The 13,851-nt window shown below is 39.1% G+C and overlaps 1 protein-coding gene across 1 annotated transcript in view; it reads left to right on the top strand.

Moving 5' to 3' along the window:
• ZMYM6 (zinc finger MYM-type containing 6) overlaps positions 1-13,851 on the top strand; it is a 46,474-nt gene that overhangs the window by 13,599 nt on the left and 19,024 nt on the right. Inside the window, 9 exon segments of the mRNA XM_030943026.1 lie at positions 3,399-3,573; positions 3,670-3,861; positions 5,995-6,145; positions 6,571-6,686; positions 7,545-7,667; positions 7,669-7,824; positions 7,984-8,134; positions 10,310-10,482; positions 12,130-12,277. Of these exon segments, the coding sequence (XP_030798886.1) occupies positions 3,399-3,573; positions 3,670-3,861; positions 5,995-6,145; positions 6,571-6,686; positions 7,545-7,667; positions 7,669-7,824; positions 7,984-8,134; positions 10,310-10,482; positions 12,130-12,277 (1,385 nt within the window).

The raw sequence follows: 13,851 nt of genomic DNA, 5'->3' as shown, positions 1-13,851 counted from the left end.
ATATATGTATATATGATACATATTACTTTGTATACTTAACATACCACCTGTAGGCCCCTATTTTGTCTTTGGCCATGTTTATGTGTTTTGTGTCTTGACCTAAACTATCTAAAAGTAGATCCTGCTATATGGAAATTTCCAACTAAAGAGGAGAGAGGATGTTTTTTTTTTCTTTGTTGGCCATGCTGGAGTGCAGTGGCATGATCACTGCTCACTGCAGCCTTGAACTCCCTGGGCTCAGATGATCCTCCCACCTTAGCCTGAAAGTAGCTGGGACCACAGGCGCACACCACCATGCCCGGCTAATTTTTGTATTTTTTGTAGAGATGGTTTTGCTATGTTGCCCAGGCTGTTCTCAAACTCCTGGGCTCAAGCAATTAGCCTGCCTCAGCCTCCCAAAGTGCTGGGACTATTGGCATGAGCCATCATACCTGGCCAGGAGAGAGGAATTTTAAAATATTTATATACTCTAAATTAGTTTGTTGCAAAATACCCTTCTAATTAACACTTTTATGTCGTTCTCATGAAACTAATCTGAAGAAGTAAACTTAGTTTTCTATTTTTAGATATTGTTTCAACATACCAAATATCAAAATAAAATTAAATAATTTTAAAGAACATAACACAACTTACACATCCAAATGCCTATTGTTTTCTTAAAAGTAGTCACCCCTGTCAGTGACTTTTTAGCATAAGATTAGGAGACAGATTCTTATCTTTTCAGCATGCATTTGATTTTTACAAATTTTCAAAGGTGCTTGATACCTTAATCAGGCTAATATAGTAGCTAATTAAATTGAGTCATACTGTTAAAACATGAGATTTATAAAATTAAAAGTTAAATAGTCTAAAGGTTTATCTTAAGTTTTATCTTAAAAAAATTAGAAAAATGTTTGAGCTATGTTATTGTTGGTTTTTCTAAGGTAAATGTTATGGTATAACACTCATTTGAGTGTGTAAAGTTCAGAGTACATTTATAATTTATGTGCATAGATTTTCATTATAAAATTACTGTCTTTGATTTACGTATTTTTACTTACTTTTTTTTTTACTTATTATACCACTGGCAGATTCACCTTATTAAGTGAAACTCTTTATTGCTCTGTTTTCAGTAGAAAAATCACTTTTCAAAATTAATACTTCATCTGTATATTATAAGCATATTCTTTTGGTTTCCAAGATTTGCTGTCGTATTTTTACAGTTGAGTTTTAAAGAATTAAAATAATTTTTGTTGTTGTTATTTTCTCATGGTTTACCATTGAGTACACCTGTATAATAAAGGTGCTGGATGGGAGGTGGTATAGTGGAATAATTAATTCCATAGACTAGAATCAGACTACCTGGATTTGTATTTCAGCTTTACTGCCTACTAGCAATATGATTTTGACAAGCTGTTTAACCTCTGATTCAGTTTCCTCATCTGTAAAGTGGCAGTTGCAGTAATACTTAACCTCATAGTAGTTTGGGGATTTTTTTTTTTTTTGAAATAGGGTTTCACTCTGTCACCCAGGCTGGAGTGCAGTTGCGTGATCCCACCTCACCGCAGCCTCTACTTCCTGGGCTCAAGCAGTCCTTCCAGCTCAGCATCCTGAGTAACTGAGACCATGGGGATAAGCCAGCATGCCCTGCTAATTAAAAAAAATTTTTTGTAGAGATTGGGTCTTGCTGTGTTGCCCAGGCTGGAGTGCAGTGGCATGATCACGGCTCATTGGAGCTTTGAACTCCCTGGCCTCAAGCAATCCTTCTGCCTTGGCCTCCCAAAGTGCTAGGATTATGGGGGTAAGCCACTGCACTCTGTCATTTTTGTGTTGTTTAAATTGGATAATTTGAGTAAAGAGAATAATGCTTGGCACATAGTAATTACTCAACACACTTATTGTAGTATATATTATTGCCATTATTATATACTTTGCCATTTACTTTGTGGCCTGCACTAGTGTTTATAATTAGTGACTATTTCCTTTAGTTTTTATACTTGTCGGAAGAATGGCAATACTTAGCTTCTGTTTTACCAGGATATTGCTATTTGTGCTTATTGCAATAATTAGCTTTTACAGATTGGCTCTAGGAATCTCACAGAACCACTCAATTATTTTTGTTCTTCCTATCTCGTTCTTGTTTCCATCTGTCCTCTGATACAAAGCCCTAACAGCCCTTTTATCATATGTTTCTTTGATTTTTTCAGTTATAGCTAAATATCATATATCATGCTTATTTTTTGTATTCTGGTAGCTCATTTGTTTCTCAAAATCTTGCACTTTTAACTTTTAAACATTTCGTTTATTGTCTTGGCTGGATGCGGTGGCTTGTGCCTGTAATCCCAACACTTTGGGAGGCTGAGGCAGGCGGATCACGAGGTCAGGAGTTTGAGACCAGCCTGGCCAATATGGCAAAACCCTGTCTCTACTAAAAATACAAAAATTAGCCTGGCATGGTGGCATGGGCCTGTGTCCCAGCTACTCGGGCGGGAGGCTGAGACAGGAGAATCGCTTGAACCCAGGAGGTGGAGGTTGCAGTGAGCCAAGATCGTGCCACTGCACTCCAGCCTGGGCAGCAGAGTGAGACTCTGTCTCACAAAAAAAAAAAAAAAAAAAAATTCATTTATTGTCTCATTTCAGTTCTACTTTGGGCAGCCTCTGGCTAGTAAGAGAACCAGTGTCTTGTGGTCTGGAGTTGTGGGATGGACACTGACTGGTCCTATTGGCTACAGCAGATGAGACTTGGTTGGGGCTGGAAGCCTTCCTATTTTTGTCTTCAGCATCTGGCTGGCTGTATATATATATACTTGTGTGTGTGTATATATATATATATATATATTTTTTTTTTTTTTTTTGAGATGGTGTCTAGCTCTGTTGCCCAGGCTGGAGTTCAGTGGCACAATCTCGGCTCACTGCAACCTCCGCCTCCTGGGTTCAGGCGATTCTCCTGCCTCAGCCTCTGGAGTAGCTGGGATTACAGGCACCCACTACCACACCCAGCTAACTTTTGTATTTTTAGTAGAGATGAGGTTTCACTGTGTTGGCCAGGCTGGTCTTGAACTCCTGACCTCATGATCCGCCCACCTCGGCCTCCCAAAGTGCTGGGATTACAAGCGTGAGCCACCATGCCCGGCCCTGGCTGGTTATATTTTAAATAGAATTCGCTCTTGACAAATTTATGAATTAGGTATTACAAACCCCATTTTATACATGAGGAAATTGAGATAGTAATTACATCATTCATTGTCACTCACCTGATAAATAGCAGAACTCATCATCAAACCAAGGTTTGCAGACACCTTATCCTTTTTCTACCATACAATACCTGCCCTTAGTAAGTGTTATTTCAGCTCACAAAGAGGAGGAAGTTACAATTGTGAAGAATACATTTCATTTTTACCTTTGTTATTTATTTTTAGAGACATTTTAAATTCTAAGGATGTGATCACAACTCGCTTTGAGAATTCCTCTCCTAGCAAAGATTTCTGTAGCCAATCATGCTTGTCGTCTTACGAGCTAAAGAAAAAACCTGTTGTTACCATATATACCAAAAGCATTTCAACTAAGTGCAGTATGTGTCAGAAGAATGCTGATGTAAGTTATTTTACTTTTATTGGGATTCTGCTCAAAGAGATTTTTTTTAGCTGGCTCTGCTTATTTTGTGTATGTGTGTGTGTGTTTATTTCCTAGACTCGATTTGAAGTTAAATATCAAAATGTGGTACATGGTCTTTGTAGTGATGCCTGTTTTTCAAAATTTCACTCTACAAACAACCTCACCATGAACTGTTGTGAGAACTGTGGGAGCTATTGCTATAGTAGCTCTGGTCCTTGCCAATCCCAGAAAGTTTTTAGTTCAACAAGTGTCACGGCATACAAGCAGGTATGAATATCTATTTGTTGCATGTAGTTAGGCCCACTCCTTCTGATTTGGCTGCACAGGGATGAACTACAAAATGAGAGTGAGCTCCTTCCATTAGTCCATCCTGATATGTGATTTCCCTTCCAGAAAATGAGATAGATTCTGATGGTGTGAGGGATGATTGTGGTGGTAAGTTGATATAGGTAAAATAAGTCCCTTTTTTTTTTTTTTTTTTTGAGATGGAGTCTCGCTCTGTCGCCCAGGCTGGAGTGCAGTGGCCGGATCTCAGCTCACTGCAAGCTCCGCCTCCCGGGTTCACGCCATTCTCCCTGCCTCAGCCTCCCGAGTAGCTGGGACTACAGGCGCCCACCACCTCGCCCGGCTAGATTTTTGTAGTTTTTTTTGGTAGAGACGGGGTTTCACCGTGTTAGCCAGGATGGTCTCGATCTCCTGACCTCATGATCCGCCCGTCTCGGCCTCCCAAAGTGCTGGGATTACAGGCTTGAGCCACCGCGCCCGGCCTAATAAGTCCCTTTTTTAAGGCTCCCTTCAGAGCTCAGAATTCACAAATGCGATTTCTTTTCTTTTCTTTTCTTTTTTTTAATCAAGATGGGGTTTTGCCATGTTGCTCAGGCCGGTCTTGAACTCCTGAGCTCAAGCCATCCACCCACCTCAGCCTCCCAAAGTGCCAGGATTACAGGCGTGAGTAACCACGTCCCGGCCTCAAATGTAATTTCATGATTTTCTTTGAGCATGAAATATTTTGTGATGTATTGATAGCAAGAAAACCATATTATAAATAAGCCATAAGCAAGAGTTAAGATGATAAAATCAGTGAATCTAAACAAAGCTTGTCTTCTTCATTTTAAAATGTGTTTGGGAATGAATTGTAATTATTTGGTCAACAGTGTCTTATGAGAATACTTCAAGTAATTTTATTTATTGTAATGAATAATGCAGTAAGCTTGTTACTAAATATATCTACCTTGTGTCAATTTAATTATTACTGATTTGTGGTTTTAAAAAGTTTTTCTTAAAGATGTAAAGATGTATCTTGTAAATGATAAATGTTTTTTTCAGTTAGCAAGTTTGATTTGTTACTTCCTCTGAGCAGTTGGTAATGGACATATGGACATTCATCACTGAAAATAATCTCTTTTTTTTAAGAATTGCCATTTTTGGCAGTCTGGTTACTACTTTCACAGGAAAAGAATCCATGTTATTTTATATATGATCCCAAAATGAGTTCCATTTCTAATTTTGTTACCAGTATTGTGCTCTGTCTTTTTACTAGGAAGATTATGTAGTGAAACCTCAGAATTTATATTTTCTTACGATTTCCTTTCATATTGAGAGACCTTATAATGTGTCACTGACAGGGTAGTGTAGTGGTTAGGAGCCTGAACTTTGGAGCCTGATGAAATGAGTTTAATTTCCTACTTCTTCTGCTCATCTGTTAATTTAATTAAAGTTAATTTGAACTTTTTGTTAATGTAATTTTTGAGAGCACCTCATTCTGTCGTTGAAAGGATTCTGTGACACACTATATAACAGTTGCTTAGCCTGGGGCCTGGCTCATGATAAGCATTCAGTAAGTTATAGTATTGGTTATGTAAATGGTAGCTATTTTTATTATTTCTTAAAACATGAATAAACGTAAGCAGATTTTGTTATGAAACTCACCTTGAAAAATAGGTAGTTCTGTAGGATCTCTATTAATATACATTAAGTATCATTTCTATCTCCTGCTGAAGAATCTCACAAATTAAGTAACCTTAAAGGTGGTAGACTCTTCTAGATTGATGTACAAGGCTATATCGAGAATGGCCCTTTGGTTCATGGATTCGCTGGTCTTCTCTGGTTATTGGTGATGAAAAAGTATGTAATGACTACCTAATTCATTACTTGTGTTTGAATTAATGTGTTTTGTTTGCTAAGATCTCTATCTGAGTAGTTACTAATTTTCTTCAGTTTCTATTTTATTACTGTCTGGAAGAACTTATTTTCCCACCTCCCAATAATGTGGTTTCATCATCATGCTCAAATATTTCAACCAAGAGCTGTGGTTGTAGGTAGCTTTTCTTTTTACTTTTTTGAACAATATGTAAATATGTATGCTTGTACTAGGTATCTAATGTTCTTTTATTTTAATAGAATTCAGCCCAGATTCCTCCATATGCCCTGGGGAAGTCATTGAGGCCCTCAGCTGAAATGATTGAGACTACAAATGATTCAGGAAAAACAGAGCTTTTCTGCTCTATTAATTGCTTATCTGCTTACAGAGTTAAGACTGTTACTTCTTCAGGTAATGTTTAAATTTGATAAATTTATAGATTTAATAACTATTGAAGAAAAATGTAACTGCTTTTCTTTGATTTTGTTACAAGCTAAATTTATCTAGTTAGTTAAATAAAGACCCAAGATTGACTTTTAAATAACTGACTTGTATGTGAAAATAGTTTTTCACCGATTTTCTTGGTTGCAATATATACAGTATTTTATAGTTTCATATGTGAGAAGAAAGAAAAAACACTTAAAATTTCCAACTTAGTTTTTGTCTAAGTGGAACTTAATAGAGGTTAGTTGTAGTTAGATTTCATATTTCTGTAAAGTTCTTTGATTTTTTTGGTATATTATTGATTATTTAATTTTTTCATTCTCCCAATAGATTTTTGTATTGTTTGTTCATTGGTATAACTTAATCATTGTTTTTTATTTTTTGTCACCAAGGTGTCCAGGTTTCATGTCATAGTTGTAAAACCTCAGCAATCCCTCAGTATCACCTAGCCATGTCAAATGGAACTATATACAGCTTCTGCAGCTCCAGTTGTGTGGTCGCTTTCCAGGTATGATCTAAGGTAGCACATCATGCATGTGATTCTCTTAGGCATTGATCTGTGGCACAGTGTTAACTGCTGAAGTCCTGTTCTTATGAAAATTTAAATTTGAATTAAAAAGAAAAAATTTGTTTTGTTTCATCCAGGGTCCCAACCAGGTCATTTCTATAAAATATCTGAACCCAGATATTGGGTCTCAGCAATTTCTACTTTATTTAGGATCTTTGCCTAAACTGTCATTCCCTCCCACTTTCTCCCTTGGGTCTCTTCCCTTCACAAAGATGGAAGCTAGGATTATGGTTTGGGTAGGTGGTATGGTGAAGAATAGTAGCCTGATGGGATTCACATGCCCCTTCCTCTCTTATCCTGGGTCAGATACCTAGTGACTCCTGGCATGGAATTGTAAGCATCCACTTGTCCCATTTTCTCCTCCCTCTCTGCAATACACACACAGAGTAGAGTTTAGTAATCTCCGGGGTAGGAACATGCCTGATGCAGTATCCCTGGCATTAGGGAGAAAGAGACTGTTGGTGGCTGTTGTGTCTTAATAGCCATCAGAAGCTAGTTGATAATGGGAGTGCAGGTAGGGGGAAGTTTTGGGGGGAAGGAGAAGCCTGCTCTAATTTATTAGAGGCATACATTAGAGGTCTTTGTCAGGAAAGCCTGAATTCCAGTCCTTGACCTTTTAATGTTGTATTTCTCAGTCCTTTTATTGTGGAAGTATGCCATTTAAACTCTTTCGGTGACACAGAAAATTTTAAAAAATGTTTGTGGGGGACTTGATTTATTAAAGTGAGGAAATGAAAAGTACCAAGTTACCTTATTTCTCACTTGATAAAAATCTTTACCTTATTTGTTTTCATTCAGAATGTATTTAACAAGCCAAAAGGAACAAACTCTTCAGCGGTGCCCCTGTCTCAGGGCCAAGTGGTTGTAAGCCTGCCCTCCTCCAGGTCAGCAGTGTCAACAGGAGGAGGTAACACCTCTGCCTGTTTCCCCCAGCTCCATCCGTGGCTCTGCTGCAGCCAGCCTCCAACCTCTTGCTGAACAATCCCAGCAAGTTGCTTTAACCCATACAGTTGTTAAACTCAAGTGTCAGCACTGTAATCATCTGTTTGCCACAAAACCAGAACTTCTTTTCTACAAGGTAAAGAGAGATCATGAAAGGGATTGAATATAAACTTATCCAGTAGAAACACTTTTGTGTTTTCAATTTTGAACACTCAATTTGCTTTGACATGAAAAGGACTTCTTAAAGATAAAGCAACTGTTTAGTTAGCTCTTAATGACTCTTGCTTTTCTGCAGGGTAGAATGTTTCTGTTTTGTGGCAAGAATTGCTCTGATGAATACAAGAAGAAATATAAAGTTGTGGCAATGTGTGACTACTGTAAACTGCAGAAAATTATAAAGGAGACTGTGCGATTCTCAGGGGTTGACAAGCCATTCTGTAGTGAAGGTAAAGACAAAGTTGGTTTATCCACAGTGCATGGGTTGTTATAATTCATGATGACTTGGGCAATTAAGCCACAATTAGTTTTCACATTCTTTTTTTTTTTTTTTTTTTTTTTTTTTTTGAGGCCTAGTCTCACTCTGTCGCCCAGGCTGGAGTGCAGTGGCAGCAATCTCGGCTCACTGCAAGCTCCACCTCCCGGGTTCACGCCATTCTCCTGCCTCAGCCTCCCGAGTAGCTGGGACTACAGGCGCCCGCCATCTCGCCCGGCTAGTTTTTTGTATTTTTTAGTAGAGACAGGGTTTCACCGTGTAGGCCAGGATGGTCTCGATCTCCTGACCTCGTGATCCACCCGTCTCGGCCTCCCAAAGTGCTGGGATTACAGGCTTGAGCCACCGTGCCCGGCCTTTCACATTCTTTTTGTCTTATGAGGTATAATTAGAAGTATTTTGGAGGCCTGGCATGGTGGCTCACGCCTGTAATCCCAGCACTTCAGGAGGCTGGGGCGGGTGGATCACTTGAGGTTGGGAGTTCAAGACCAGCCTGACCAACATGGTGAAACCCCATCTCTGTTAAAAAACCCCATCTCTATACAAAATTAGCTGGGCATGGTGGCACACGCCTGTAATCCTAGCTACTTCGCAGCCTGAGGCAGGAGAATTGCTTGAACCTCGGAGGCAGAGGTTGCAGTGAGCCGGTATCACGCCATTGCACTCTAGCTTGGGCGACAAGAGTGAAACACTGTCTCAAAAAAAAGTTTTTTTAAATTGTGTTTACAGTTAATTCACTTTAAAGTCAATCTTTTTATTTATTATTTTTATTTATTTATTTTTTTTGAGACAAGGTCTTGCCCTGTCACTCAGGCTGGAGTGTGGTGGCATGATCTTGGCTTACTGCTATCTCTGCCTCCCTGGTTTAAGGGATCCTCCCACTTCAGCCTCCCAAGTAGCTGAAGCTACAAGAGCATGCCACCATGCCTGGCTAATTTTTTTTATTTTTTTATTTTTATTTTATTTTATTTTATTTTTTTGAGACAGAGTCTCGCTCTGTCGCCCGGCCTGGAGTGCAGTGGCCGGATCTCAGCTCACTGCAAGCTCCGCCTCCCGGGTTTACGCCATTCTCCTGCCTCAGCCTCCCGAGTAGCTGGGACTACAGGCGCCAGCCACCTCGCCCGGCTAGCTTTTTGTATTTTTTAGTAGAGACGGGGTTTCACCGTGTTAGCCAGGATGGTCTCGAACTCCTGACCTCGTGATTCGCCCGTCTCGGCCTCCCAAAGTGCTGGAATTACAGGCTTGAGCCACTGCGCCTGGCCTTTTTTTATTTTTTGTAAAGACGGGGTTTCACCATGTTGTCCAGACTGGTCTTGAATTCCTGAGCTCAGGTGATACTCCCGCCTCGGCCTCCCAAAGTGCTAGGATTACAGGCTTGAGCGACTGTGCATGGACGAAAGTCAGTCTTTTTAAATGTTGCAATAATTGCAATAAAAAACTGTAAAAATGATTAGATCAGTGGTATTAATAAAGAAAATCTCTTCATAAGTTTAGCTATGATGTCAGAGATCTTTTTGTTCTTGCACTCATTTGTAAAGATGAGCTTAAATAGTTGCTGCTTCTTGGCTTAAAAAACTTTTATACCTCTGATGTTTCTGAATATAAATGGCCTAATATTTAGAGTATATTTAAAAGGTGGGGGCCACGCGCAGTGGCTCACGCCTATAATCCCAGCATTTTGAGGAGGCTGAGGTGAGCCAGATCACCTGAGGTCAGGAGTTCTAGAACAGCCTGGCCAACATGGCGAAACGCTGTCTTTACTAAAAATATAAAAATTAGCTGGGCGTAGTGGCAGGCGCCTGTAATCCCAGCTACTCTACTCGGGAGGCTGAGGCAGGAGAATCACTTGAACCCGGGAGGCGGAGGTTGCAGTGAGCTGAGATCGTGCCACTGCCCTCCAGCCTGGGCAAAATGAGTGAGACTCTGTCTCAGAAAAATAAAATAAAATGAAATAAAAGGTGGTATAAGTTTGGTTTGTGACTATAGAGACTGTCCTGTAATCTAGAGGCAAATAATTGTGTAAGTATTAGAAATTTTCTTAAAGTTTTATATCTGAGACCACAGAAACTTCTTATACCTCCTCAGTTAATGTAAATTTGATCTTTCTTCCTTTCATCCCTCTGATCCTCAGTTTGCAAATTCCTATCTGCCCGTGACTTTGGAGAACGATGGGGAAACTACTGTAAGATGTGCAGCTATTGTTCACAGACATCCCCAAATTTGGTAGAAAACCGATTGGAGGGCAAGTTAGAAGAGTTTTGTTGTGAAGATTGTATGTCCAAATTTACGGTTCTGTTTTATCAGGTAAAGGTGATAATATACTTTTTTTGGCTTTCTGAAATCAGTGCAAATTGTTTTCTATTTAAAATATATTCAAATTATGTCAAGAAAAATTTGGTGTTTAGCACTGGATAAAATAAGTTATGGACTATAACAAAAATTCAGTTGAATATAAACATGAAATCTTTGGGATAAAAAGTATAGGATTTCTGCAGACTTTGTTGTTGATTGGATATGTTCCTTTTATGTTTGCCTTCTTATAAGGCACATTGCCCTTATTTGACTTCTTTCAGGTTAGAACTTCACATAATGTTGCCTCAAGTGGCTCTCTCATTCAGGTTACTCTGAGGAATTTGAAGTCAGACCTTGTCTCACTTCATAGGTCAAAGGACAATAGCTGGCAACCATTCCTACCTCATTTTAAAAAAGATTAACTTTTTGAAAGGCTAACAATGGTAGCTGCAGTTAATTGAACCACTAATATATATCTGGTGCTCCGTAAGTGTCATTTCATTTAATCCTACCATAGTCCCAAGAGCTAAGTATATTATTGCCATTTTATAAATAAGAAAAAGGAGAGAGGTCCAGGGAAGTTAAGTAATACGCTCTTGAGGAAGCTGGTAGGGGACAGGAAGACAGCATCTATAACACTCTGGTGAAATCACTGTTTCCTTGTCTCCCTCACCCCCAAAATAGAATTTTATTGTTGGGGGAGGGTAATCTATTTTTCATGATTATATAATTAGGGCCAATCACTGTGCTTAAGACAAAGGATGTCTAATTAAATATTTGCTGAATGAATCAAAACCTTTATGACTCCAAAGCCCATATTATATCAACTGCTGTAAGCTGCTGCTTAATTTCTTAAAAGTTGAACCTAACTTTATTTTTTTTTTACTTATTTTTCATTTGTATCTTTTCTTCCCCCACCTCACGCTGCCCACCCTCCACCCCACTGCCAGACAGAACCTTATTCTGTTGCTCAGGGTGGTGTGCAGTGGTGTGATCAGTGGGTGATGTTGGCTCCCTGTAGCCTCCGCCTCCTGGGTTCAAGCGATTCTCCTGCCTCAGGCTCCTGAGTAACCAGGAAAGGTGCGCACCACCACACCCAGTTATGAACCTGTCTTTAGACTCCCTTATTGGTAATTTTGAAAACAAGAGCATTTTTTCGTTTTGTTTTGTTTTGTTGAGACAGAATCTTGCTCTGTCGCCCAGGATGGAGTGCAGTGATGCGATCTTCGCTCACTGCAACCTCTGCCTCCCGGGTTCAAGCAATTCTCCTGCTTCAGCCTTCTGAGTAGCTGGGATTACAGGCGTGTGCCACCATGCCCAGCTAATTTTTGTATTTTTAGTAGAGACGGGGTTTCATCATGTTGGTCAGGCTGGTCTTGAACTCCTGACTTTGTGATCCGCCTGCCTCGGCCTCCCAAAATGCTGGGATTACAGGTGTGAGCTGCCGTGCCTGGCCACAATTTTTATATTATCTTGATTTAGGGCATCTATATAAAACAAAAAATTAAATAAAATCAGTATTTTAAGGTAAGAACCTTACATTTTGTAGTCTCAACTGACTCATATATCCTGTGTTCATAGTGCCTCTTTTTATGATTAATGTTATCTTATCATTATTTTATAGTTTTAAGCCTATCTTGTCCAACGTTTCTTTCTCAGATGGCCAAGTGTGATGGTTGTAAACGACAGGGTAAACTAAATGAGTCCATAAAGTGGCGAGGCAACATTAAACATTTCTGTAATCTATTTTGTGTCTTGGAGTTTTGTCATCAGCAAATTATGAATGACTCTCTTCCACAAAATAAAGGTAAAATTAAACTTAGCTAATGGGATTTTTATGTCAGTGCTAGGACACTAACAGCACACACAGTTATAAATAATATAATAAAAACAAAATTTCATTGGATTCAAATAGCCTGAATTTCCTTAAATTTTTCTTTAAGAAGTCTTTAAGATTTTCCCTTGAGGGAAAAGTAATTCTAATACCTTTTGCTCTGATGGTCAAGCACACCAAAAGGCCAATAATGTATCTGCACTTATTTTTATAGGAAACTTGTATTTGATTGCTTTTGATTGAATGTATCTGTACATAAATAACTTAAACTAAGGATATATAGTGTTTAGTTAATAAACCAGAAATAAAAATAGAAAATCAGGGCAAACAAAGGGAGAGTATAGTTAATGTAGTTGCTGTGACTAGTGTAAAATTTGATTCAGAGCTTGCTTATAGGCAAGGAGAAAAGAACAACACATTAATTATCTCAGAAAATATAAAATAGACGGGTTCTACTTGGGTAGCAAAGTTGATCCTGGCTAAGAATAAAATAATTTTGCAAGTAGGACAGCTAATGTGGTCAGAATATCCAGGTGAGTAGATAGATACATGGTGTATTCATAAAGTAGCTCTCCTAAATATTTCTTTCTCAGTATTAGATTAAAAACATTTGGTAGCCGGGCGCGGTAGCTTGCACCTGTAATCCCAGCACTTTGGAAGGCTGAGACAGGCAAATTACTTGAGGCAAGGAGTTCGAGACCAGACTGGTAATCATGGTGAAACCCCATCTCTATTAAAAATGCAAAAATTAGCCAGGTGTGGTGGTGTGTGCCTGTAATCTCAGCTACTCAGGAGGCTGAGGCATGAGAACCCGAGAGACGGAGGTTACAGTGAGCCGAGATCACACCATGGCACTCCAGCCTGGGCAACAGAACGATATACTCCCTCTCAGAAGAAAAAAAGCCGCTTGGTATTATGTCCTGTGATCAAAGCCTGGAGTGCTACCTAATTGACAGAGCTTTGGCTCCTTGCAGTCTGGCCATTGCCTACCTTTGCAGCCTTATTAATGATTACCTTAATCATAAATGCCTTGTGCTAATCTTTTGTGTTAGCCCTCCATTCCCCAGAACCAGTCAAGTTGGTAGTAGAATATTCATTTTATAATATGGGTTAAGAAAACCAGTGTTATGGGGTTGGACAGCTCCCTCATTAACTTATTTATAAAAATTGTCATGCTGTTTTTATTTGATGCACGCTTAGGTCTAGGAGTTTTAATAGTTACTAATAGAACAGCCCAGTGAATCCTGAAGCTAATAGTTGTCTTTTTTGTTGTTGTTGTTGAGAGTAGGTTTTGCTATGTTGCCCAGGTTGGTCTTGAACTCCTGGTCTCAAGTGATCCTCCTGTTTCAGCCTCCCAAGTAGCTGGGATTACAGGCTGGTGCCACTGTATCCAGCACCTGTATTTCTACCTGTTAAATGTCATTTGAGGTTTATAATTTTATAGAATTGGACTCTCTTTAAGTCCTAATGAACACTAATCTGACCAGAGTCACCCAACCTAACATTATACAGAATCAGATATTTGTATTGCTTCTTGAAAACCTAGT

Source organism: Rhinopithecus roxellana, chromosome 12 (genome assembly GCF_007565055.1).
Source record: "Rhinopithecus roxellana isolate Shanxi Qingling chromosome 12, ASM756505v1, whole genome shotgun sequence".
Lineage (NCBI taxonomy): Eukaryota > Metazoa > Chordata > Mammalia > Primates > Cercopithecidae > Rhinopithecus > Rhinopithecus roxellana.
The sequence above is the reverse complement of the archived record's forward strand: the minus strand, read 5'-3'. Positions and strand labels throughout refer to the sequence as shown.